Below are 24,987 nucleotides of genomic sequence, written 5' to 3' on the forward strand. Positions count from 1 at the left end.
ATGTGAGGCAGGTACAGACCCAGTTGTAAGATTTAGGACAGACTAAAGGAAGCACTTTCCCCCCACGGCACATAGTCATCTAGTGTTATGAATTAGAAGACATCCTAACTTCTGGATCAAGCTAGTTAACAGGATTTAATTAAGGCGTAGAGTGTTAAAGCTATGCTAGACCCATATGTGAATTTGAGCTGTGTATTGTACACTTCTAACCCTCAGGAATCAGCTTGTGTCAAAAGCTATTTAAGCCAACATTAGTCTCCTGCGTGAGCCAGTAGCCTCTGGGTATTGATCAACAGCAAATCTCATTTGCAAATGAGTGGGCCCCTCTCTCCCTCAACTGATAGTTTAAAAGACAAGTCCAGTGTTATAGGTTAGGGCTTTTAAGGATTGGAGTTAGGAGTTATTCATGGAGATACTGCAATGGCCTGAATATACGTTGCACCCGCAAATAAGATGCACCTTTAAAATTCAAGGGAAAAATACAATACCCAGATATAAGCCGCTCCTTTGGCCAGCGCTGACTTTTTTCGGGGTGCCCTAATCACCCTGATGCTCAAACCAACCAGTGGGTTGGGGGTGGCACTGGCACTCGGTATCCCGCTCCCCCAGCCGGCACCAACACTCGGTTCCGAGGGCACTGTGCGCCCGCCTCCCAGCACTACCGCCCTGAGTGAGGGATGGGGCGGCTGGCACCGGCACCCGGCACCCTGCTCCCCAGGCGAGCGCGGGTGTTGGATCCCCGTCACAGCCTCCCCAAAGCTGCCGCAATGAAGGGGGAGCGGCTTATTGACACAGACGCAGTGTCTTAAATGGGCTTGTTTGTTTTTGAAAAAACTGAACAAAGAGCAAGCCACGTTTTCCAAGCACTACGCAAGACCCGAATGAGGAAGAGCAAGAAGGGGGGGAAGGACGGGTTGACCAGGCAGTCAAAGCCGAACTGAAATCCTGCGCTTCCCATGGTTATCTCCAGAGGGCGCTCTCTTCCAAAGTGAACCCGAAGCTGCTTCACCGTCCACATCTCGGGGCCCTCCCAGCACAAGGCCAAAGAGCAGCGCCGGAGGCTCCGAGTGCGCCTGCGTAGCCTTTACCCTCCTTTGGACCCCTGCCTCGCGGCGCCGTAGAAGCGCGGAGCTCATTGGTGGAGCCGCCAGGCGCGCCCGGCCGACGTGCCGCCCCCCCGGCGCCGCGCGCCAGCCAGTCAGAAGCGCGGGATCGGAGGAGGCGCTTCCCCCGCCCGGCGGGCTCTGAGGTGAGCGCGAGGAGAGCGCCAGGCGCGCGCAGGCCGACCCCTTTTCCGCCTGCTGGGGTGGGCTAGATGACCCTCGAGGGCTCCTTCCCGCCCTACGGACTGCGGAGTTGAATCGCCCCGCCCCCCTCAGTTTTGAGCCCCTCGCTGCTCCTCGGGAGGAACACCGCAGTCTGCGGGCCAAAAACTGGCGCACGGGCGGGCCAGCCGGGTCTCCGCGAGCCTCCTTCCCGGGCCTTTGGCCAGGATCCCCCCCAGGCGGGCCTGTCGCTGTTCCCTTTCTGTGGCCTCCTCCTGAGGCGCCGCCAGCCCCGCAGATCAGCTCTGAGCGAGCGCTGCCTGTGGGTCTGGATGCGTCCCGTGTTCACCACCCAGGAGGACTGACTAGGCCTCCTTTGGAATGGGCACCGCAGGAGGGAAGACTCGCTTCCCCTGGAAAATAAATGCCGCAAATGCCCTCAGTGGCTTGCAGGGCAACCTCATCTAAATCTGTATTGAGAAGGAGCTATTTGCACTTCTGGTTGGCACGCATCTGTCTCGAGAGACATTGGAAGAGGGCACCATCGGGGGCAAAGTCAAACCGTTGAAGAGTTAACCCTGCCGGCTGTGGCTGTAGAGACCAGTCCGGAAGAGACATGCTTTGTTGCAGCTGGGGCAGATGAAGGCATTCACTTGTGCTGCTCCAGATGCACCACAACATTTCCCCCCTCTGCACTCATAGGAATTACCTGGCTACAATACCATCAAATAAATGCAATTTTTGACAAACATAAAAAAAGAACGGATTTGAAAACAAAATTTCAGCACTAGAGAAGGAACTGTTACATTATAAGAATACATTATAAAAAACGTATAGGTTAATTCTAGTTTGGAATGTTAAGGACGGAGAAATAAAAAAGTAATGATAAAGTGGGCATAAGATTTAGGACACCCCATAGAATTAGAAAAATGGGAAGAGTTGTGGAAAAGAAACCTAAAATTTACAGCATGTTACTTAATCAAAGAAAACTTTATGAAAATGCAGTTTAGATGGTATTTAACCCCTACAAAATTGGCTAAAATAAGTAAAAGTTACAATAATGTTGGAGATGCAAATCTCATGAAGGAAGTTGTCCCTACGTGTGGTGGATGTGCCCAGAAATAAAAAAATTCTGGGACACAGTCTACGAGGAGATGAACAAAATATTAAAATTTACATTTAAGAAAAATCCAGATGCATTCCTACTAGGTATTCCAACATGACACTCCAAATGAAAGAAGAAGAACTGTAGCGAGAGTACTACAGTAATGGCAAAGTATTGGAAGAGCGAGCACATTCCATCTAGAGAGGAATGGCAATTAAAACTCTGCGAGTATTTGGAACTTGCAAAATGACGGAATCAATAAGTCATCAGAAAACGTTAAAAAAGGGTGGGAATGCTTCAACAATTATTTATCAAAACAAGGCGCCATATCTAAGATTTGGTTGTGTATGGAATAACTCCGTAAACCCCCCTGTAATTTCTGTAACAATAGGGATATATTGTTTCCTCATACCAAGATGACGAGGAAACATTAAACACAGGAAAGATTTTAGTAAGAAAAAATGAACCGTTTTGAGGTGGATGGAAGTCCATAACAAGTAAATACATAAAGAGATTCAGTGCATATGAAAGATATTTATGAGAAATACTAATACGGGATTGAATCGTATTAAATAGTATCTAACAAAAGATACACCGTGTTATTTTTGTGGGTGGGTGTGGGTATGTGTGTTTGTTTTTGTGTTTTGTTTTGTTTTAATTTTTTTAAGAAAATGTGGGCTCTTGTCATTGTTTTAGTGTTGTCTTTTTCTTTTTTTGTTTCCTTTTTTATTTTCTTGAATATAGAGATGGAAGGGTATTTTTTGGATATTATTTGATTTTGTTATTTGATTCATATAGAAGTTATCAATTGTATGTGTTTGTTATTTATGTATTATTTGTATATTTGTATATTTTGAAATAAATTTATATTATGTGGGGGGATTAAAAAAAGCAGAACTAAGATTGCAGCTTTATATATATTTTATAACAAATTTTATTTATCAGTTTATACATCTCAAAATAAACATTTTACATAATACCATGTAACAATTGACTTCCCTCCTTCCCATTTCATAGTTCATTTTACTTATCTATCATTCCTGCATATTTTACTATAGCCAATCTAGTCGTTTCTCCATTTTACATCCTTCAGATATTTACCATACTGTTGACTTTATCTAAATGCTACCAGCATTTTAAATTGTACACTATTATTTTCTAAATATTCAGCAAAAATGTTCCACTCTGGAGCAAATTCTTCTTGCTCTCTTATCTATAGGTTACTGCTGCTGCATCCGCAAATTCTATCATCTTAAGTTGACGATCTTCCTTACAAGGGATCTTTCTCACTTTCCATTTTGGGGCTAGCAAAATTCGAGCCGCCATGGTTGCGTACATAAATATTTTTTTTCTGACAACTGGGAACTTCCGACTGAAGTATTCCCAACAAAAAGACCTCAGGTTTTTTTCGGGGAATGTCATTTTAAACATTTTTTTTAACTCATTGTAGATAATTTCCCAATAGCCTTTAGCCTTTTTACATGTCCACCACATGTGAAAAAATGTTCCTTTTGTTTCTCTGAATTTCCAACACAGATCTGATCCAACTTTGTACATATTGACCAACCTAAGGTAAAGGTAAAGGGCCCCCTGACCATTAGGTCTAGTCATGACCAACTCTGGGGTTGCGGCGCTCATCTCGCTTTATTGGCCGAGGGAGCCGGCGTACAGCTTCTGGGTCATATGGCCAGCATGACTAAGCTGCTTCTGGCAAACCAGAGCAGCGCACAGAAACACTGTTTACCTTCCCGCCGGAGCGGTACCTATTTATCTACTTGCACTTTGATGTGCTTTTGAACTGCTAGGTTGGCAACCTACTCAGCGTTAAATACTATCTATGCATCATTTTCATATACCGTAATTCTCTTTCAAAGCATAACATGCAGTACATTTCAAATCACTTCCAGATTTCTCCCAGAGGTTTAGGTCTATGTTATGCCCTATATCAGGGGTCAGCAACCTTCTTCAGCCATGAGCCGGTCCACCCTCCCTCAAACCATGTGGTGGGCCAGAATATTTTTTTTTGGGGGGGGAATGAACGAATTCCTATGCCCCACAAATAACCCAGAGATGCATTTTAAGTAAAAGCACACATTCTACTCATGTAAAAATATGCTGATTCCTGGACCGTCCGCAGGATGGATTTAGAAGGCCATTGGGCCCTTCGGCCTTAGGTTGCCTACTCCTGCCCTATATCCATTGCCCAGTGTGTCGTTGAAGCTTTGACTAACTTGTCTTTCATTTCCCATTCTAATAATAAGTTATACATTTTTGACAATAATTTATCCTTATTCCATAATCATTCTCTTTCATACTCTGAGCTTTGATCTGGAAACCCTCTGTTGTAAACAAAAATTGCCCTTTTCCCTTATGGGGTGTCCAAGAGCCCATATAGAGTCCTTACGTAGGTTCCCTATTGGTAGGAGAAAATAACAGGCCAACCAGAGAATACTGAGAAGCAAAGCAGCTAGTAAGCTTGATCTTTATTGATCTGTTGCAACAGGGTGCTCCCCTCACCCGCAGGAAAGGAGGAGGAACCCAGAACAATGGCGCACAAGCCCTTATAAAGACTTTTGAAACTGCCACCCTGTAGATCAAGACCACCCCCAGAAACATCATACAGACATCACAGAAGGGGTGTAATCTAAGACCACCCCTCAGCTACATCATACCTACATCACAGAAAAGGCGGTCTACAACAGAAATTTGAATGTTGTTTTCCTCCTGTCATTGTTTATCTCCTGTCTGGCAGGTTTTACTTGATTGGATTGCCTGGGTAGCCTGGCCAGTCTTTTGTGATGATAAATACTTAGTTCCTGGGCCATGTCACAGGCTCACACCCTATTCATATCTTAAATGTGTCCTTAAAACAGGATTTGTGAGGAAAGAGACAATGGGGAGGTTTCCCACTTTGACCTTGCAGAGAAATCATTTGCTCAGTTTGGGAATCAAAATGGTTTCAGGTCGGTCTTCCTGTGCTGATCTATGTACGTGCTTGGTTGGTACACTTATGAACATTACCATATATCTAAGACCTCAAAATTCCTATCACACCCATTTTTAAAAAAATCTAATTTAAACATATCATATATTTGATGATATTATAACCAATCCGTAATTTGGCTCCTTACTTCTTCCATTGGTTTCAATCAAGGTTCACTCCCTGTAAATTCCAACAGATCTCTGTATGTAGCCCATTGTCTGTTTATGTTAATTCCCTTAATTGTGATTGCTTCAGTGGGGGAATACTATTATTGCAGCTTTAATACCTGTTTAATAACTGCATTCAGAATTTCCCTGATGCTTTGGGGCTGTAAAAATATGCAGGAATTCACTTTGTTTGTTCTAGGTCATTACACTGTAGGCTACAGTACAAAGGGGCACTCTGTGTCTTGCATTTTAAAGTTGCAACTAATTTTGTGAGGGGCTTCTAAAATTTCAGTACTGTATAAAGCAACCCCACTTGTTTTCAGAGAGGTTTCACTCATATTAATTTAATTCTTTACTTTCTTTTATCTTTGTCTCACAATTTTTCATAAAATTCACTTAATTTTGGTGCTTAAATTGATACTCCAGTACCAGTTGGCATATATTATTATGGTTGTTGCAATCAGAAATCATATTTAAAAATTATGTCATGGTGCAATACTATGTTCTCATGCTTGAATCTCTTCAGCTATGTTGGTTGTTTATATTCTTTCAACTACTGTATGTGATACTTTTGACAGTATCAAAGTCATCTTGCTAATTTGTACCCATTAATGATCATAATATAAGTAACAAAGTAGTCTGGTACTTCAAAAGTATAGAATTAACCCTCAGTTGGGGGTGGGGCAATCTGTAAATAACAGCATTGCATTGCCCAGGTAGGTTTTTAAAATACCAGTTTTTCCAATGCTAGATTATAAATTTATTAAACTCTCTTAATATCTTCTCTTTGGTAATGTGAACAATTTAATTTTATTTGTTGCTGCTTTAGTTTTTTTGCTTTAATTTGCTATACTAGTTTATATGCTTTATATTATTATTATTATTATTATTATTATTATTAATAAAACCTTTTTGTTTCTCATTACACTGTGATCTGCCCTGGCAGCATCAGGCAGCATGCACATCATACGTTTAAAGCACATGACTGCTTCCAAATAATCCTGGGGACTGTAATTTACCCCTGACAGAGCCATGATTTCCAACACACACTTAATAAACTATAGTGCCCAGGATTCTTTGGGGACAAGTATGTTATGCACACAATGGTATGCACACAACCTTAAAGGTAAAGGTACCCCTGCCCATAGGGGCCAGTTGTGTCCGCCTCTAGGGTTGTGCGCCCATCTCACTCTAGAGGCCGGGAGCCAGCGCTGTCCGAGGACACTTCCGGGTCACGTGGCCAGCGTGACAAGCTGCATCTGGCGAGCCAGCGCAGCACACAGAAACGCCATTAGTAAGCGGCCACTATTTATCTACTTGCACTTTGACGTGCTTTCGAACTGCTAGGTTGGCAGGCGCTGGGACCGAGCAACGGGAGCGCACCCCGCCGCGGGGATTCAAACCGCCGACCTGATGATCGGCAAGTCCTAGGCGCTGAGGTTTTACCCACAGCACCACCCGCGTCCCGAAGCACAACCTTAATTTATGTCAAATTAGATAAATTAGGTAAATCATAGGACATTTAGTATTGGAAGAGAGAGCTACAATTAAAAGAATCTTAAATTTAAACAATTAATTGGTTAAATCTGCGTAGTTACGGTATATTAAATTTAGAATATATGTCCTGCTACTTTAGGGAGCACATTTTAAAACAAGCAATTAAAAGGTTTTTAAAGTATTACTCAGTTGCTAGAATAAATATTGCAATCCTCATTTTTAATCTTAATTGTGACCTGGATTGTCTTCTCATCTGGTTTGGATACTGAGGCAACGTCCTGTTGATCTTATGTTCCATTGAGATGAAGGCAGACTCTTTCACCAATGAATAACCAGTCTCTAGTTAGCCAGTATGTTACTTGTCTGATCTGGAGTCTACATTTTGTGTTTATATTTGCTGCAGGGTTGACTTGTTAATTTAGAATGAAAAGAATGAATGGTCTGACTTGATCCTGAGGGCAAATATTGACTCTGGTTTGTAGTTAGGTGGACTTTGTGCTTGAGGTGACAGACCAACATCACTGAAAATGGAAAAGGAAGCATCTGCTGAAGCTCGGAAAACCACCCAAGAATCTATAGTTAAAGAAGAGGTATGCAGTGTTTGTTTGCTTTTTGGCATGTTATTTTGAAGTAACTTAGTTATTGTGATGAAATACTGGGCTTAGTATTGCATAATATCGTATGCAAATGCTATGTATCCTACTGTGATAATGGGAAAGCAGCACCTTTATATGACTTAGCAAGACCATTTCCTATCATCCAGAGATCTTGCCATTCCAGCCTTTTGTCAGGATAGCTGTTTTGCTTTGGGAGGTTATTCTGTCTAGGTACCAAAAGTTTGGAAGCTGTTATGAGATGAATTAGAAATAAGAAAGCATATGCATCAAAGTCCTTATAGTGTGTGTCTGCACTGCAGTTATAAACATAACCACATTTAATCAATCAATTCATATTTTTAATTTTCTTTTATACTTCTATTCCGTTATTCACCAAATGGTTCAAGGGTGGGTTACAAACATAGGGAACAAGTTGTACTGAACACAGCCCAGCTTGCTTTTGAGCAAACATGCATCACACTGTCCCATTGAAATTAATGGCAATCTAATGCTCTTCAACATGACCTTAATTGCTCTGAAGACGTTTGTGTTATATTAAGTGAGTTGTGCGTTGGTAATCAAATTTCTGTTGATTCTCAAGAATCAAGAGCAGGGTTCATGGAGTTCCTCACGTAACATCCACCTGACTTCTTGATGTGTCTAGTAAGATGGGACTGCCTCTGTGTGCAGAAATCCGGTGTCCATTAGAGGGACTTGTTAATAATCTGTAATATTTTTCATGCTTAGCTTCCTCTTAATTGATCTTCTTGACCTCTTGCTTGCCTGGTGCATTTTTGCCACTTCAGTCCCTCTACATTTGATGGCCCATGTAATGTCCAGTTTACCTACCTCTTTCCACCTATCAATCACATGCCCGTGGGTTGCTGTGAGTAGTTGGGGTAATGATTTAAGCTTGTGTCACAACGGTGTAGGGGGTCACAATAAATCTCTCTCTAGTCCTTCATATCTTTTGTGTAACGTTGTGTAACATTTCAAACAATTGCTCAGTCATTACATGTCTGGTGTGAGTGTGTCAAGTGTGACCAGGGCAGAAGAGGAATTTTATGTTTTTTCTCCCTTAGTGATTAAGTTGTTGTTATTTACTACATTCTAGGCAACAGTTCTCTGGAGAGTCCACAGATCTAAACCATTTTAAAATAAACTTAATTTTCACAAAACCTGATTTCTGAGTTCAGCATAGCCTCCTGTTACTTATGAAATCAGCTCAATAGCTCTTTTCTCATGGTGTTGCTTATATGCCTTTCATTTGTACCTCTGAATGTACCTATAACCACAGTTATTGATACTTAACCATACAGTCATAGGTATGTTTACCTGGAATTTAGTCCTAGTACATTCAGTGGGACTTACTCCCAGGTAAGTTTGCATAGGATTGTAGCCCTGAGCTCCTACTCACTTGCCTTTTCCTGTTGCCTCTCTTTTTGATTCCTGCTGTTCCTTCTTATTGTTGTCTTCTTTTCTATTTTTTTCCTTCCTAACTGCAGTGTCTCATTCTAAAGTCATGAAGGATTGCTGTGGCTCAGTGGCTTCCTTCCATTCACTGGCCACACCTGCTCTGTCAATAGATAAAGCATTAGTGTGATGTCCTTGGGGTCCTACAATAAAGCCCTGGCTTCTATGGGTCACTGGGTAAGCCAAAGTAACTAGGTGTCTAGTAACTCAGGTTCACACTCACCATAAAATTATCCAAAATACACTTCTGTCAACACCCACCAAAGTGCAGAATAGTAGGACTTTCCTAAGTATGTTCATCTGTGCAGATGAAAGCAAGAACATGAGGTGGAATTCAACCAGACCACAATTCATCAAGTATTTGAACCAACTATTGTATTTATCTAGAAAAGTCATTCGGTGGAAGGGGTAGCCAACTTGATGGCCGCCTGATATTGTTGGACTACAACTCCTATCAGCCCTACCCAGCATGGCCAGTGTTGAGGGGTGATGGGAACTGTAGTTCATCATCTACAGGCCATCATGCTGGTGAACTCTACAATAAATAGGAAATAATGTTTCTGCCTAATGCAGAAACTCCCTGCTCCACTATCAGCCTTTGTTCCGGGTCCTTTTCACCTGACTCCTCCAACTGTCATTCTTAACTAACACTACTTATTTGCCACTCACCTTGATTCTACCCACCATTCTGTCTCACTCTTCACTTCTCTTCTCCCACACATTCTTCTAATAGGACTAGTACTAAAATTCTTCTCTCCAACAAGAATGTAAGAACCACCTTGCTGGATCAGACTGAAATCCAGCTCATCCAGCACTGTTTGCCAACAACTAGAGATAACAAGTGAAAGCTCACAACAGTGGTGGCCATTTGTTCATTGAGTGTGGTGTGCAATAAGCAAAAAACAAAATTAAAATAATTTGGGCATCTTGAAGGGACTGCTGCTGTTTAGGTCACACAGATCCGGTGTTTCAGTCTCATCACAGTGTGATGAGAGCAGAGTACTCTTGAATTTGGTTTCATACCATTCCGCCTTTGTTGGGCAACCTTTGCTTTGAGAGAAAATGCAAGTCCATTTCACCATTTCATAGTGTAGTGGTGGGTGACCTGTGGCCCTCCAGATGTTGTTGGAATCCAACTACCATCAGCCTCAGCTTTCACAGCCAGTGGTCAGGAATGGTGGGTGCTGTAATGCAGCAGAATCTGCAAGGTCAGAGGTTTCCTATCCCTGCCATAGTAGGCAATTCTGTATTTGGTTCACTTGAGGATTTTCCCCTTGCCTTTGATTGAAATTCTAGTACTCTCTGTAGAAAATGACCATGTTGTAAAAAGAACAGTGCCAAATTATTCCATATATTGTTGATTCAGGCCGTTTTTAAAAATGCCCTCAATAGTTAATGTTCGTAAAGATTGCTTCCTGTTCAGGGCATATGATCCTTTTCCAAGAGCACATGAGAAAATTATAGGGGGCTCCCTTTACTTTGAACTTGCACACATCTCTGTGTTCACAGCAAATAGTTCTTCATTCATTGAATGAAATGCAAATACTTTGGTAATGCCTACCATTTTGGAAATGGCAAAACAGCAAAACTATTGTCTTCCTTCATCTATGAGTAAAATCCTGCCATTACTGAACTGAAAGATAATGCTGATGATGACTTCAGTTTTCCATATTAGCTGTAACCACAGTGGAGGCAGTTTTCATAGTTGTTCCAAATCATCATCTTTGTGGTGAAAATAAAGGGGTCATAGGAGATAGGTCGATAAAGATGGTCAACCCAGTTTGCAGCAGTTTTGGAAAAGCTTGAATCCTGCTTGCTAATTTTCCATGGGCATCTGATTGGCCACTGTGAGAACAGGCTGCTAGACTTAGATGGGCCATTAGCCGGACCCAGCAGGCTTTTCTTAAGTTTTTAAAATGTTTTAAGTGATTTTTTTCCCCTCAAGACGATTGCAGAAAGAAAATGGGTGAAGCTTGAGCAGACAACTTACATTGACCCTGAAGGTCAAACAAGGTAATCATTTTTACCTATTAGCTGTTTTCTAAACCATGGGGGTTTTAAATAGTGTTCTAAGGAATAGGTAAAGGGACCCCTGACTATTAGGTCCAGTCGCGACCGACTCTGGGGTTGCGCCGCTCATCTCGCTTTATTGGCCGAGGTAGCCGGCGTACAGCTTCCGGGTCATGTGGCCGGCATGACTAAGCCGCTTCTGGCGAACCAGAGCAGCGCACGGAAACGGCGTTTACCTTCCTGCCAGAGCGGTTCCTATTTATCTACTTGCACTTTGACGTGCTTTTGAACTGCTAGGTTGGCAGGAGCAGGGACCGAGCTAGTGTTCTAGGGAGCTCTTTAATAGTGTTCTAGGGAATTCTAGGGAGTTCACATAGGGTTCTTGATTGAGGACACCAGTGGTGATGGACAAATCCCATCAAATTGCAAGACAAATTGCCTATTCCTCTCTATCTGCCCTTGCAGCACATCTCCACAGGAGAGAGTTGGATGTGTGCATAGTTTATGCTGGGCATTTGTGAGTCACAGTAGGCTGGGCCAGCACTCTGCATGAAGTAGGGTGCCCAGATGCAAAAGGGCGTGTGGAAGGGGGAATTTCAGCAGGTATAGCTTGCATGACATGCCACACCTACTGAAATTTCCTATTTTACACAACTATTAAAGGTGCAGGTGCCCCCCCCTTCATGATAGGGTAATCATGAGCTGGCTCCTCAGACAACATCCCAGAATTCTCTGCAGATATTCATGGCCTAATAAACCATGCTTTGTTAGCCAGCAAAACTTCATCTGAACAGCCCTGCTTCTTTTACTGTAATTCAGTTTTTTTCAATTGTCTCAATTTCTTACTCATATTTATGTTTCATTGGAACATAGAAAAGCCACAGATTATGGAGTTGGCCTTAAAAGTAATCTACTTGAGAATCTTGTCTTTCATTAAAAAGAAAGAAGAAAGTTTCTCATCTATTTGCATAAGTTTTCCTGAAAGTTTTTAGCAATGCCTAATGTATATTGGAAGTTCCTAGCTGAGAGTTGGGAGGGCCCCCTTTGTGAGACAAGGATTAAGATCTACTTTTGAGACAGGGATTTGTCTTTTCTTTGCTCTTTTTATTTTTATTTAGATTTGTTTTTTATTGTATGATGACAAAGTTTCATTAAAAATTATGGGGGGGGGGAGGGAGAGAAAGTTAGAGCCGAGGTTGCTCAATATTTCTAGTGCTCAGAGGTCAGGACTTATGATCTGGAGCTTCTTCCTGTGACTAGTGAAAGCAGAATGAACTATGCAACACTGGGAAGAAATGCTGCATCGATTGGGCAAAAAAGAGGTCACATTTGTTTGCATAATTTATTCCAGCTGCAGAATTCTGCATTTGTTAGAGTCACTTGGTGCATACCTTTGATTATTATTTTTTAACATTTTAACATTTTTTTTAGCATATACTCAGCCTTGATTATGCTTTGAGAGATTTTTGTCATGAAGGAAAAAATTTCTCTGTGACATCAGCAAGAACTCCGTTCTTGAAGTGCCTTAGGATGTAGAGTGAGGTATTATAACAGTAATAATGATTAACATCTCATTTTGGGAACCAACATGTTTACATTGACATCTATCTTCTTCCCATCTCCTCCTTTCTATTTAATAGAGTATGGGAATCTGTGAAGCGTACTACCAGAAAAGAGGGGGTTTCTGCTGATGGTGAGCAAGTCTTTACATTGACAAACACAAAACACCTGTTACTTCACTGGCTGCTGAGAGTCTCCTAATGTTAGATAAGCTGGGGACATACATGAGAGAACACCAATATATATGGAAATATTGATTGTAGAGATTATTGGTCCTTCACCAATTTCAGGCAAGTATTTTATCATCGTTGAAATTTATAATAATTATAATGATGGTTTCCATTTTCATTCAGTAGCTAGTAATTCATAATAGTGGCTGTATGTGTGAACAGGCCCCCAGGCATGCCCTCAAAGCTAAGTGACCTGCCAGTCTTCCCTTCCCCACCTTTTATCATCAGAGCGTGGAAAGGAAGATGCAAAACAGTGTGGTCTAGTACCCACTTGGATACTTGTGGATAGTAAGCCACAGCAGCACTGTTAAGATGGTTTGAAAAAGGAGCCATATGAATTTCCTAAACTAATGTTTGTTTCCAGTTGTGTTCTGGAGAATCCTGGTGTTCATTAAAAGCTTCTTCAGAGCTATAATCAGGAATGGCAGACTGGCTTCTCTGATAAACAGCTTGCCACCTATTCCAATCTTCCCCTATGATTGGCAGCTGCAGTGGAGTGTTGGATGGTTATCTTCTCCATTCACCTATGTGGATGGTATGACCCAACAGGTCAAACCAAGCACCTTATGTGAACTGAGGATATGCCCTAAATCATCTTCCAGAATCCTCTGCAACATTCAGGGCTTCCAAGTAGATACTGAAATTGTTCCCTCAAGGGAGAAAGTGTGAAAACCATTACTCTGAAACTGATAACATGGACACAACCGTCAAGTACACTGCATGAGATACCTTGAGTGAGTTACTGATCTTTGTCGGTTTCAGTGCAGCCATGTTTTTGCAAGTTCCTTCTCTGTATTGGCAGGTGTTGCTGTTATTCCAGTGTTGCAAAGAACTCTTCACTATGACTGTGTTGTCCTAGTGAAGCAATTTAGGCCTCCCATGGGAAACTACTGCTTGGAATTCCCTGCAGGTAGGTGGTTCACCTCAGCTTCCTTGTTAATTTTAAGGTATTTAAAAGTGTGAGAGAGGCACTAGCTGTTTCTTGGGATGCTTATATGTTTGGAAATAGGCCACAAGTCCTGTGTTGCAAATCCCTTAGGATAAATTCTTTCAGTGGTATTGCACCCTGGACATATCTGCACATTACTATTTCTGATTTTATCAGAATTAATGCCTTGTAACTAGGAATGGAGGAGAACTTTATTTGGTGTGCCCTTTTAAGTGAGCAGGCCTATTTTACACCTTCCTGACTAAGACACAGATTAGAACACAATTATCCTTTTGATCTTGCACTTCTCTGAACTTTGCAATACATTTTTTTTGTTGGGGGGGGAAATCAATGTGTAAAAATGAGTATTTTAGGATAAAGTGCATTCAGAAAGGCATTGAGGAAAAAGACATTTAAATATGTTCTTATATACAAGTTTTTTAAAAAAAAGAAAATCAGAGATGAATGTGGAAAGTGGATGGAAGACACTTACAAATGAACCCATGTCAAATTGATAGGGACAGAAATGGGCTGTGCATGTAACAAGAGCCAGACTAGGAAGTAATTGCTTAAAACAGTTGAGAGCAGCAAGGAATGTTGAGAGGGAAGGTCAGCTTTCACTTGCCTTCCCTTCACACATCCTTTTGGCAAACAGGCCAAGTATTGTGTAAGATACATGCATTTGTCCTACAGATCTAGTCTGGTATGGAGCCTCAGGATTCTAAACATGCCCCCGTAGTCTGTACTCTTCACAACTTGTGTGCCCCATCCTGTGAAGAATCTTGCTGGTATCATGAGATTGGCTTTTTAATGCATATGTATAATGCATTTAGGGACGCGGGTGGCGCTGTGGGTTAAACCACAGAGCCTAGGACTTGCCGATCCAAAGGTCGGCAGTTTGAATCCCCGCGACGGTGTGAGCTCCCGTTGTTCGGTCCCAGCTCCTGCCAACGTAGCAGTTCAAAAGCAGGTCAAAGTGCAAGTAGGTGAATAGGTACCACTCCGGCGGGAAGGTAAACAGCGTTTCCGTGCGCTGCTTTGGTTCACCAGAAGCGGCTTAGTCATGCTGGCCACATGACCCGGAAGTTGTACGCCGGCTCCCTCGGCCAATAAAGTGAGATGAGCGCCACAACCCCAGAGTCAGTCATGACTGGAGCTAATGGTCAGGGGTCCCTTTACCTTTACCTGTAATGCATTTTAATAATTAGAGTAGTGATAGGGAGAACCTGTGGGCCTCTACATGTTGTATGCCAGCTCTCATCATCCCTGATCGTCAGTCACTTTGGCTGGGGCATATGGGAGTTGTAACAAAATTTCGAGGGCGCCAGATTCCCCATCCATGAATTAGAACATTTATCTTGCCACTAAGTCTTGTGCTTTCTTCCTAGCCATGCCAGTGTCGTCACTCCCCCCCCCCCAAAAAAAGTCCATTTACCATTGCTGATCTTCGTTACAATTCAACCTTTACATCACAGGTCTAATTGATAGCAATGAAACCCCAGAAAGTGCTGCTTTACGTGAGCTGGAGGAAGAAACAGGATACAAAGGGGAGATCCTTGAATGCTCTCCAGGTAACTTCTGTATTTTGTCTTGACTGTTTGGATGGAAAATGTTGGTGCATGTCCTTTTATGGAACACTTTGGAATGCTCAAAGAGCTTGCAGTTGGAAATATCAAACATAACTGCCATACCATAAATGCTGTCTAATTATTTTCTAATAAATGCATGCTGGAACATTTCACCAGTGCAAAGAGGAATGCCCTAGTAAACTCTGGGCATACCTATGAAGGTGCTGATGTAACTGGTCAGAACACTTGCAACATTTGGGGCTTTTCAGCTGAGAAAAAGGGAGAAGGGCAGGACATGAGGAACATTATGTGGGGAAAGTGGATAGGGAGAAAGTTTATTCCCCCCTCCTCTCATACCAGAGCCCAGGATCATTCAATAAAGCTAAGTGGTTAGAAGCTCAGGACAGATGAAATGAAGTACTTTCCCCAAACTGAGCCCATCTAGGAGAAGGAAAACTGATCCTAAACCTCTGCTGCCTTGCAGGATATTTTGGGGAGAAGAAAGGGCTAAGGTGTAAATCCTACACAAATTTGGAGCAGAGTCCCTAAGATGGTTGGATGGCGCCTTGTCTGCCTCCTCCTGGCAACTCCTGCAGCCAAGCTGGTGCCAAATGTATTGCTCCGCTTTCCTTTGAACCACATCAGTGAGGCTGAGATGGGAGTCTTGTTATCTGGGCAGCCCAGGGCCTCCAGACACACTACCCAGGCTTGCTCCCCAGAGAGGTCACTTGAGTGCTGCTAATGTAGCGGTTTGCCTACCCCCAGAGGCACACACATTGTCTCTCAAGACAGATGGATCCCACCAACAACTGGTTGTTGTAAAATGCTTGGCTATCTAGTTTCTGAATTCCACGTATTTCTCTGGCTTGCTGGAACTAGAGGATCTGAGCGTATGCACAGTGGTCCCTAGTCTTCGGCGGCACATTAGAGTTGTTTATCTAGTTCTTAATTAGGAGCAGATTCTGTGATATTCCTTCTGTGTCTTTGAGAACAAATGTGTATTTATTAGCATGTCAGACGAATAACTGAAGAATGATGCTTTCTGTAGCTTTGTGCTTGGATCCTGGATTGACTAACTGTGCATCACACATTGCAACAGTCACCATTAATGGAGATATTCCTGCCAATCTGAAGCCCAAACAAAAACCAGGTGAGTCCACCACTTGATATAATCTTCTCTTATTCTTGTATCAAAACATTTTCAGTGCCCTATTTGAAACACCCTGTATTTATACACATATATTAAAGTGAAATTTCTGTTCATGTTGGTGTCTTTCTGCAAGGAGCCAAACATAAATCCTCAATATAAGAGTTGTCAATGTTATACCTAATAGCCAGAAAGCGGGAGTCATTGTGTGCTTTATGGGAAATACTGTAGTAGCATTTTTGTGGACTGTCCTATTTACAGGATGCAAGTGAGGCTTGCACAGTGTGACTACTGCTCCACTTTAAGAGCATATATAGTATAATTAACGCATTTTTAAAAAAGGATCTCCAGGCTCTGCAGACTGAAGTTGTGCCCTTCAGAGTTCCTCCACTGCTTGGCACAAATACAGTGGTACCTCGGGTTAAGAACTTATTTCGTTCTGGAGGTCCGTTCTTAACCTGAAACTGTTCTTAACCTGAGGTACCACTTTAGCTAATGGGGCCTCCCGCTGCCGCCGTGTCACCACCATGCGATTTCTGTTCTCATTCTGAAGCAAAGTTCTTAACCCAAGGTACTATTTCAGGGATAGCAGAGTCTGTAACCTGAAGCGTCTGTAACCCGAGGTACCACTGTACAGAAATACAGATAAGATAAGAAACAAAGTAGCATGGTAGCTCTTGAACTGTCTGGGAGCTGCATAAGCCTAAATTCAAGAAGGTGCAGTAGATATTAAGAGTTTGCCTCCCCCTTAGTCTCACCCCCCCCCCTTTTTAGCTGCATGGGAAGAAGGGTTCAGTATGTGGGGATCCAGGGCAGGGGGCTTCCTTGGTCTGAGGGAAGCAGCTACAGTTTATCTGGTAGGAAGCTGTGGAGATTGAAGAGAGGAGCCTTCGGGGGCAGAAGTGGAGGCATCTTGGGTGTTCTGAGCCAGGGGAATGTTAATATAAGTAAATGTGGTGGCAGGCATTGTGGCAAGGCTGTTTAGGAAGAGGCGAAACTGAAGGGTTGAGCTGTGTGGGGTTGCTAGAGACAGAAAAGTGTCCAAGTGTCCTGGAGCATTTAGGGAGACAATTCAGATAAGTGGATTTAGGCTTAAGAAGCAGAGCAGCCCTGGAGCCACACCAAGAAGCCTGGCTCATGATGTCGTGCATGCTGAGTACCACCTCCCACCCTCCATGTGTGCAGCACAAACATCGGCACGGAGGGAGCCTTAGCACGTTTGCACTGTATATGCAGGCGCCAGGGACTGTGCCATGCAACAGCAGGACTACTGGATCCAACCCTGATCCTGTACTGCTCCATTCAGGAGCATTAGCAGCTATATAGGACTATGTTTCAATAATATTGTGGATAAATTGTTCAGCAAGGAAGTCTGATATCAGAGTGAAAAACAGAAGTATCTAGAGTCACAAACCTTAATTCCCATTGTGTTTATGCTTTGTTTTGTATATGCAGAGGAAGGAGGTACGTTGTCTGCTTAAGTTCACTATGGCTGGCATCACAGATAAGTATGCTAGATACTTCTGAATATTCCAGTGTAGTTTTGGCTCAATAAAGCCCTTTTGTCTTTTAAGTTCAATAGCTATCTCTTTCTGGGTCACCCTAATTTTTTCAGTAACACATTGAGTAGTATAGAATTTTAAAAATGTAGACTTCACTGGTGTATTAAAAGAAGTTAATCCCATTTCGCATGATCTGCAGGAAAGGGATCCAAAATCAATTTCCTTAAAAAGAAAAGTTGGGAACAATGGGTTGGATCCAAAAAACTGAGTGGAAAGAAAGCAAGACACTAGCACTGTTCTCCAAATGGGTTGACACAGCCTGAGTAATCGACCCAAACTTTTGCACCGCTGCTCTTCTTGTCTGTGATGTCACACTGAGCTTTGGAGACACCTAGGAGAGTTGATGGGATTGTACAGACAAGCCCTTGCCTCTTTTTCACTCTGCAGTGGCAGGGGAGGACATGGGCTTGACTGTTACACAAAGCTCAGTGTATAGATTTTTGGCTTTGTAGAGTATGGAGGAATCTCCCAGACTTTACACTGCCTTAGGAAAGGCTTGAAAAGCACCGAGATCTTTTCCAGAGAAATTACTCACTGTCTCCTAGTGTGGACAAAGGGGTGATCTTGCTATTACCACTTCTGAGGTGACAGATATATATTTGCGTAATTCCACTTGTGTAAGAGTTCATTACACACTGCTATAAGTTCTCATGCTTCCATTTGTGCAATTTTTTTGGATTTACCTTCACTTTTATTGCATAACCCTGAAGGTAGAGGTGCAAAATAGCCCTTTTGTTGTTAAGTTGCTTTGAGACTTTTTTATGAAGTGACTAAGAAATAATAGTAATAATGATGATGATGTTATTGTTATTCTGTAAGTGGGAGACACAGTCCATGAGCAGAAGGACTTTTATTTGGATCCAGTCCCATACTTCATGCAACTACGTTTTGAACTAGGGAAGAGATGAGGAAACCTGTGACCCTCCAATTATTATTGGACTACAGTGCATACCAGCCCACATGGCCAATGGTCAGGGATGATGGGAGATGTAGTCTGATAACACCTAGAGGGCCACAGGTCCACCCCTCAGAACTAAAGTTTCCATTATTTCTAGGATAGTGTTTTCGCAGGTAAAAATCAACAGACCTCAACTGCAATGTTGTGATCTCCTTTTAACCGAGGAGTCAGAAACTGGTGACGCCTCTGACTAATCTAGTCCTCCAAATCCTAGATCATGTGTACCGTAAAATAACTGCCTTCAATATTGGCAATAGAACACCTCTTTCTGATTCCTGGTGACCCAAACACTTGCCATTGTCTACCTCTGCCCACCATTACTCAACACTAAGGGGAGTAAGCAGTTTTTTGCAGAAACAGCTGGCCTTGGGTGGAGGAGCGAAGTACTGTGAATAGGAGGCATAGTCATGTCAGCATAACATGAATGGGGCTGGTTGTAGCTCACTGGCTTTCCTTATAAGTTTCAGTATATGTGAAACTCATCTTATTTTCAGCTCTAGACTAAAAGGGGAGTCACCTTGTGGAATAGAGTAGAAATTATGTAATGCGTAATTTTCTTTCTTTCCCCTCCCTCAGAATTTGTAGAAGTTGTTACACTACCAAAGAATGATTTATTGCAGAGAATTGAGGGTAAGTACCATCACTGAAGAAAAGATTCATGAAAATTGAAATGGTGGCAGAGTTTGCAAAATCAGGGCCTTCTAAAAGGATTTTCTGAGAATGAAGCATATTTTTCTTGAATGCCAGGGAAGATTCCCAATAGGAGACCTATTTCATTACCTGGCATCAGTCTTCTGAGCAGGGATGCTTAGCTACACCTACATATTACCCTCCAAAATATCACAACAAACCGTTATTTCATTCATACATCCTTGAAAACTTGTGAAGTAGAAGGTTGAGGCAGGATTTCATGTCCCTGTGGAACTGCACCTATTAGCTGCATCACTGGCAAGAAGAACAGACCTGCTTGTGAGCATAGCAAAACTGAAGGGGGGAAAGAAGCAAGACGGACAGGAACAAATAAAATACATAAAATATACAATATGTGGGGGGGGGGTCAAAAGGAGAAGAGTGGAGGAGGTAACTGAAAACCCTGAGAGGTAAAAAAAGACTGTGTGTGTGAGTGGTTTAGTCATTGGCCGTATTTTTTAAAAAGAGGCCTGAGTTTAAAAAGGAATTTTAAGCATTAGCTCAAGTGTTTTGCAAAGGGCTGTTCTCTCCTGTGTTTCCCTCTGCTGTTTTTCCTCCAAACCACTATAGTTCCTTTAAAAAAGAAACAACCTCAAGGATTTTAGAGCCAAACTGCATCATCAATAGAATGATATGGCTGAACTCTTGAGGCTGGGGGTGGGATGTCTGGCTGCTCTGCCAGCTTTAAAACAAAACAGCAAAGTCTTCCTGCGTCTGGAAGAGGGGTGGGAAACCTTTTGGCTTGAGAGCCACATTTCTTTTTGGGCAACCTCACAAAAGAGGGTGATGAAATGACTGTGAATGTTACCATTGTACTGCAGGCTGGATTCTACACACGCTCTTCTCTGACCTCCAGCCAGGCAAGCAAGAGTTGGTACTGGAGGTCAAGGATTTTCCAAATTCATGATGGAGGGGATGCATCCCAAAGGCCAGCTAGGGAGGCCTCCAGGTCAGCATTTGATTCTCACTGCAGGCCTGAGATTCCTCGTCCCTGATATGGAAAATCAGGGGAAAGGCATGGTGGATTTTTTAAAATCTATGGTGCAATCAGACTTGGTTTTCCTTCTTCTGCAGCATTAAGAGGTACAGCCCAAGAGCTGTATTACGCTGTACTGCCTTATAACAGTGGGGGGGGGGGGGAGTGTGCACTCTCCTCTGTATCGCTGTTCTAGTGGTCATCTTACTCAGTTTTATATGACTTTAAGACCAAACATCTTGGTAAAATTTAAGTACAATTGTACCTTGGAAGTCGATCGGAATTTGTTCTGGAAGTCTGTTCAACTTCCAAAACGTTTGGAAAGCAAAGCACGGTTCCTGCAGCCAATCGGAATCTGCGGAAGCCCCGTCGGACTTTAGGCTTCCAAAAATAGTTTGCAGACCGACTTCCGGGGTGGCGCCATCGGCAATGGCGGACTCCCTCTGAACTGGAGGGACTAGCTCCGCAGGAAACGGGTCTTCTCCGCTACGGCGAAGCGGGGACCCTTTCAAAAATCACAGGCGGATGAAGCCTGTGACCATGGGACTCGGCGGGCACCTTTAGCGCCCCCCCAACTCGCAAAGGAACCCACTAACGGGCTTCGAAGTGAAGAGGGGGAAGTGGCGCGGTGCTGTGAGTCAACTGCTATTTCTGTGGAGCGAAGCCGCATAGCCGTTGCCGGAGAGCGCTGCCTTTTTCCTGGGACAATTTGGACTCTAAAATAAGCACCCGTGAGTACTTAGACTTTGAACAACTGGACATTAGATGGGGACTTGTGAGCAGAAAGGAATTGGATTTTAAAAATCTATTTCAATTTGGTACGGAACGGGAAGGTCTAAACAGGAAGTCAGCCTTCCGTTCTTCTATAGATAGAATAAAGCAAAGACAACGTAAACTAGAGCTCAGAAAATCGCTTTTAAAGGATTGGATTTCATCATTTAAAATTGTGGAACCCCCCTTCGACAGCAGGAGAAGAAGGGGGATCTTTTTCGGACTGTTTAAAGTGAGTTTAAAGTAAAGCAACTTTCCTCCGTCCTGATCCTGGAGCGGGGTGTCAGGACTGATGTTTGAAGTTCATTGACCAGAGACAAACGTTTTTGACAGATAGCTAAAAGAAGAGAAACATAGTGATTCCACTGTTTCCCTTCGCATTTCAAAGGAACAAATATTGACAAGGTATCTCAAAAAGGAAAACTTTGTTGCAAGATCAAATAGAAGTTTTCCCCCTAGAGGGAGACTGTGAAACTGTAACCAACTCCAGGGAGCCGGCAGCTGTTTACAGACTACAATCGTGGGAATAGGCATTTGACCTTGCAGGACAATGTATTCAGAAGCTTTGTTGTGTGCTTTCTACAAAACAAATGCCCTACTGGAACAGTTACATGAGAAGGTGAATTTGATGACGACTTCGACTAGAAATTTCGAACAGGCAGTGGGAAATTTTGAACAGACAGTGGGAAAATATGTGGAGCCCACCCAGGAATTAAATCAGGAGTGTGTCCTGACAGAACAGGCCCAACAGGAATATGAGTTTTCGGATTTGACAAATGAACTTGGAAAAAGCCAGATTTGGAAAGAAAAAGTTTGGTTTGGCTTGGAAATGGGGGGCTGGATTGACCCCCCTATGCTGGGATGTTTGGACTTTTCAAATCTGGCAATGGGCCGTGAGATGTTTGGGATTGTGGGGGCTCTTAATTTTGGAGGGTCTTTGAAACATGCTTTTAAATACCATATGGAATTTAGTGCTGAATATGGAAAAGGGGCTGATCTGTCGAGAAGGGTTAAAAATATTGCCAAGCTGGAGTTACCACGAGCAGGAGACAAGGGAAAATACAGTTACAAATATGAAGAAGAGCTGCGAAAGGGACATGGAAGAGACTTGAGGGCCTCGGATATAAGGTTGCCAGGTTAATGGGCCAGATCGATGGGATAATAAGGACTGACTATAGAATCATAGAATCATAGAGTTGGAAGAGACCACAAGGGCCATCGAGTCCAACCCCCTGCCAAGCAGGAAACACCATCAGAGCACTCCTGACATATGGTTGTCAAGCCTCTGCTTAAAGACCTCCAAAGAAGGAGACTCCACCACACTCCTTGGCAGCAAATTCCACTGTCGAACAGCTCTTACTGTCAGGAAGTTCTTCCTAATGTTTAGGTGGAATCTTCTTTCTTGTAGTCTGGATCCATTGCTCCGTGTCCGCTTCTCTGGAGCAACAGAAAACAACCTTTCTCCCTCCTCTATGTGACATCCTTTTATATATTTGAACATGGCTATCATATCACCCCTTAACCTCCTCTTCTCCAGGCTAAACATGCCCAGCTCTCTTAGCCGTTCCTCATAAGGCATCGTTTCCAGGCCTTTGACCATTTTGGTTGCCCTCCTCTGGACACTTTCCAGTTTGTCAATGTCCTTCTTGAACTGTGGTGCCCAGAACTGGACACAGTACTCCAGGTGAGGTCTGACCAGAGCAGAATACAGTGGCACTATTACTTCCGGAACCAGGAGGAAGGGACGTTGGATGAAGATTGGATCTGTTTGTATTTCTTTTTTCTACCATTAGAACTGTTTTATAAAATTGATGAATGTCAGAAAAATGTTGGAATGAAATTACTCGGCTTTAGTAAAGATGGTTAAAGAATTATGAAAGAATATTATGGTTATGAGAAGTTGGTAAGGATAAGATTTAAGTTATAAGCTTTAAGGTTTATTTCTTATAGAAAGATAAGATCAAAACTGTTTAGGGTAATGTAATGACAGAATATTATGAAATATGGAAAGGATTTGCTGGGATAATTAATAACTAGGATACAAAGAAAGGGAGGAGGAGGAGGTCAAAGAAAGAAGGTAATGACAGTTGAGGATTCGAAAATAATGAATTTGTTTTTAAATGTTCTTAAATTGTATTTTTGTTTTTTCTTCTGTCTTTTTTTCTTTTTTTTGAATTTGTATTTGTATGGTTGGAAGGGGTTTGTTTGGTTTTTTTTCCTTCCTTTTCTACTTTGTTAACTATTTTTATTTTGTATTCTCTTCTGCTTTTATTTTATGTTGTAACACTTTGAAAATTTCAATAAATATTTTATTTTAAAAAAAAAATAGTTTGCAGACCGGAACAGTCACTTCCAGGTTTGTGGCGTTTGGGAACCAAAATGTTCGAGACTATAGTACGACTATGGTAATATTCTCCTGACAATTTAAGATCACACAATTCAGAGAGAGATGATTATTTTTTGTTGTTGTTGATTGAACTTGACAAGAACCACCCAGAAAACTTTGTTGATTGGGCAGTTGGTTGGACAGCATGGCCTTGGTTACCAAATCCTGGCTCTGAGTGCAGGGTGGCACACAGTTGTTGTCGTTATGTCCTGAATGCTCCGTGTGCGGTCTGCCAGGGGGTGTGGGAAGCAATGGCCAAGGCTGCTCCACTCACTTTCTGGCAGACCACCCATGAGAAGAGCATATGATTATTTTTGCAGATTTGCTTTTTCGCAACTACCACATTGCAGAAGGTGCACGTAAAACCAAGTTGAATTCAGATACAGTAGTTTCAACAATGTTAAGTGCATACAATGCAAAGTTTTGTAGCCTGAAAGCAGAGTGTAAAAAAATTAGCTCAGTCAGTACAGCCTAAGATGTGATCTCAGGGTCTTGGGTTTGAAGCCCCACATGGGGCAGAAGATTCTGGCATTGTAGGAACCCTCGTGGTTCCGTCCAACTCTACGATTCTATTCTTTTATTCTAACAATACACGTTTCCTCAACATATGTGTGACTTGTGTTCTTTGGAACATTGGAATTAAACCAGTCTTGCTTATACTACTTTAACAAAATATTTATCTATTTTTTCCAGAGCTGGTGTCAGAGGAGCACATGATAGTCGATGCAAAAGTATATGCTTATGCCTTGGCACTGAGGCACGCAACAGATCAGCCATTCCAAGTGCCATTTATGAAATTCTAAGACTGCTTAGTTGTTTGGAAGGATGTTTCTGTATTGAGCTAAGGCAGCATTTCTTTCCTGTGACAGTCAACAAGCTGAATGAAACAGTAAGCTTTTTCTTAAAAAAGAGAGGACAGTTTATAGCAGTCTAACTGGCCTGTTTGCTGAAAAGAAAGAAACAATTTCACTTAATTCAATTTCTGTATCCAATTAACTGGAGATTTCCTGAGAAAAATAAATCTCTTACTGCCTTCTGACAGGGTATTGTTCTTCTTCTATTGTCTTAGAAATTCTGAGCCCTGAAATTAGTGTGAGCAGAAAGACTAGCTTTGT

General features: G+C 42.4%; 1 protein-coding gene across 3 annotated transcripts; it reads left to right on the forward strand.

The window, feature by feature from the left end:
- The first annotated feature begins 1,106 nt into the window (after positions 1 to 1,106).
- Positions 1,107 to 24,911, forward strand: NUDT5 (nudix hydrolase 5). 3 transcript variants are annotated; one of them, XM_081023884.1, is made up of 9 exons: positions 1,107 to 1,249; positions 7,500 to 7,607; positions 11,032 to 11,099; positions 12,737 to 12,789; positions 13,689 to 13,796; positions 15,290 to 15,385; positions 16,431 to 16,532; positions 17,985 to 19,679; positions 24,566 to 24,911. In XM_081023884.1, exons 2-8 carry the CDS (start codon positions 7,545 to 7,547, stop codon positions 18,008 to 18,010), a joined length of 516 nt encoding a protein of 171 aa, XP_080880010.1. In that variant the 5' UTR covers positions 1,107 to 1,249; positions 7,500 to 7,544; the 3' UTR covers positions 18,011 to 19,679; positions 24,566 to 24,911. The 3 variants fall into 3 exon arrangements, with proteins under 3 accessions (XP_080880010.1, XP_080880009.1, XP_080880011.1); XM_081023883.1 differs by having other exon boundaries at positions 1,115 to 1,249; positions 7,421 to 7,607; XM_081023885.1 differs by lacking the exon at positions 1,107 to 1,249 and adding an exon at positions 9,119 to 9,263 and having other exon boundaries at positions 7,421 to 7,607.
- Positions 24,912 to 24,987: the final 76 nt, after the last annotated feature.

Source organism: Podarcis pityusensis (genome assembly GCF_964106645.2).
Source record: "Podarcis pityusensis genome assembly, chromosome: 10".
NCBI lineage: Eukaryota > Metazoa > Chordata > Lepidosauria > Squamata > Lacertidae > Podarcis > Podarcis pityusensis.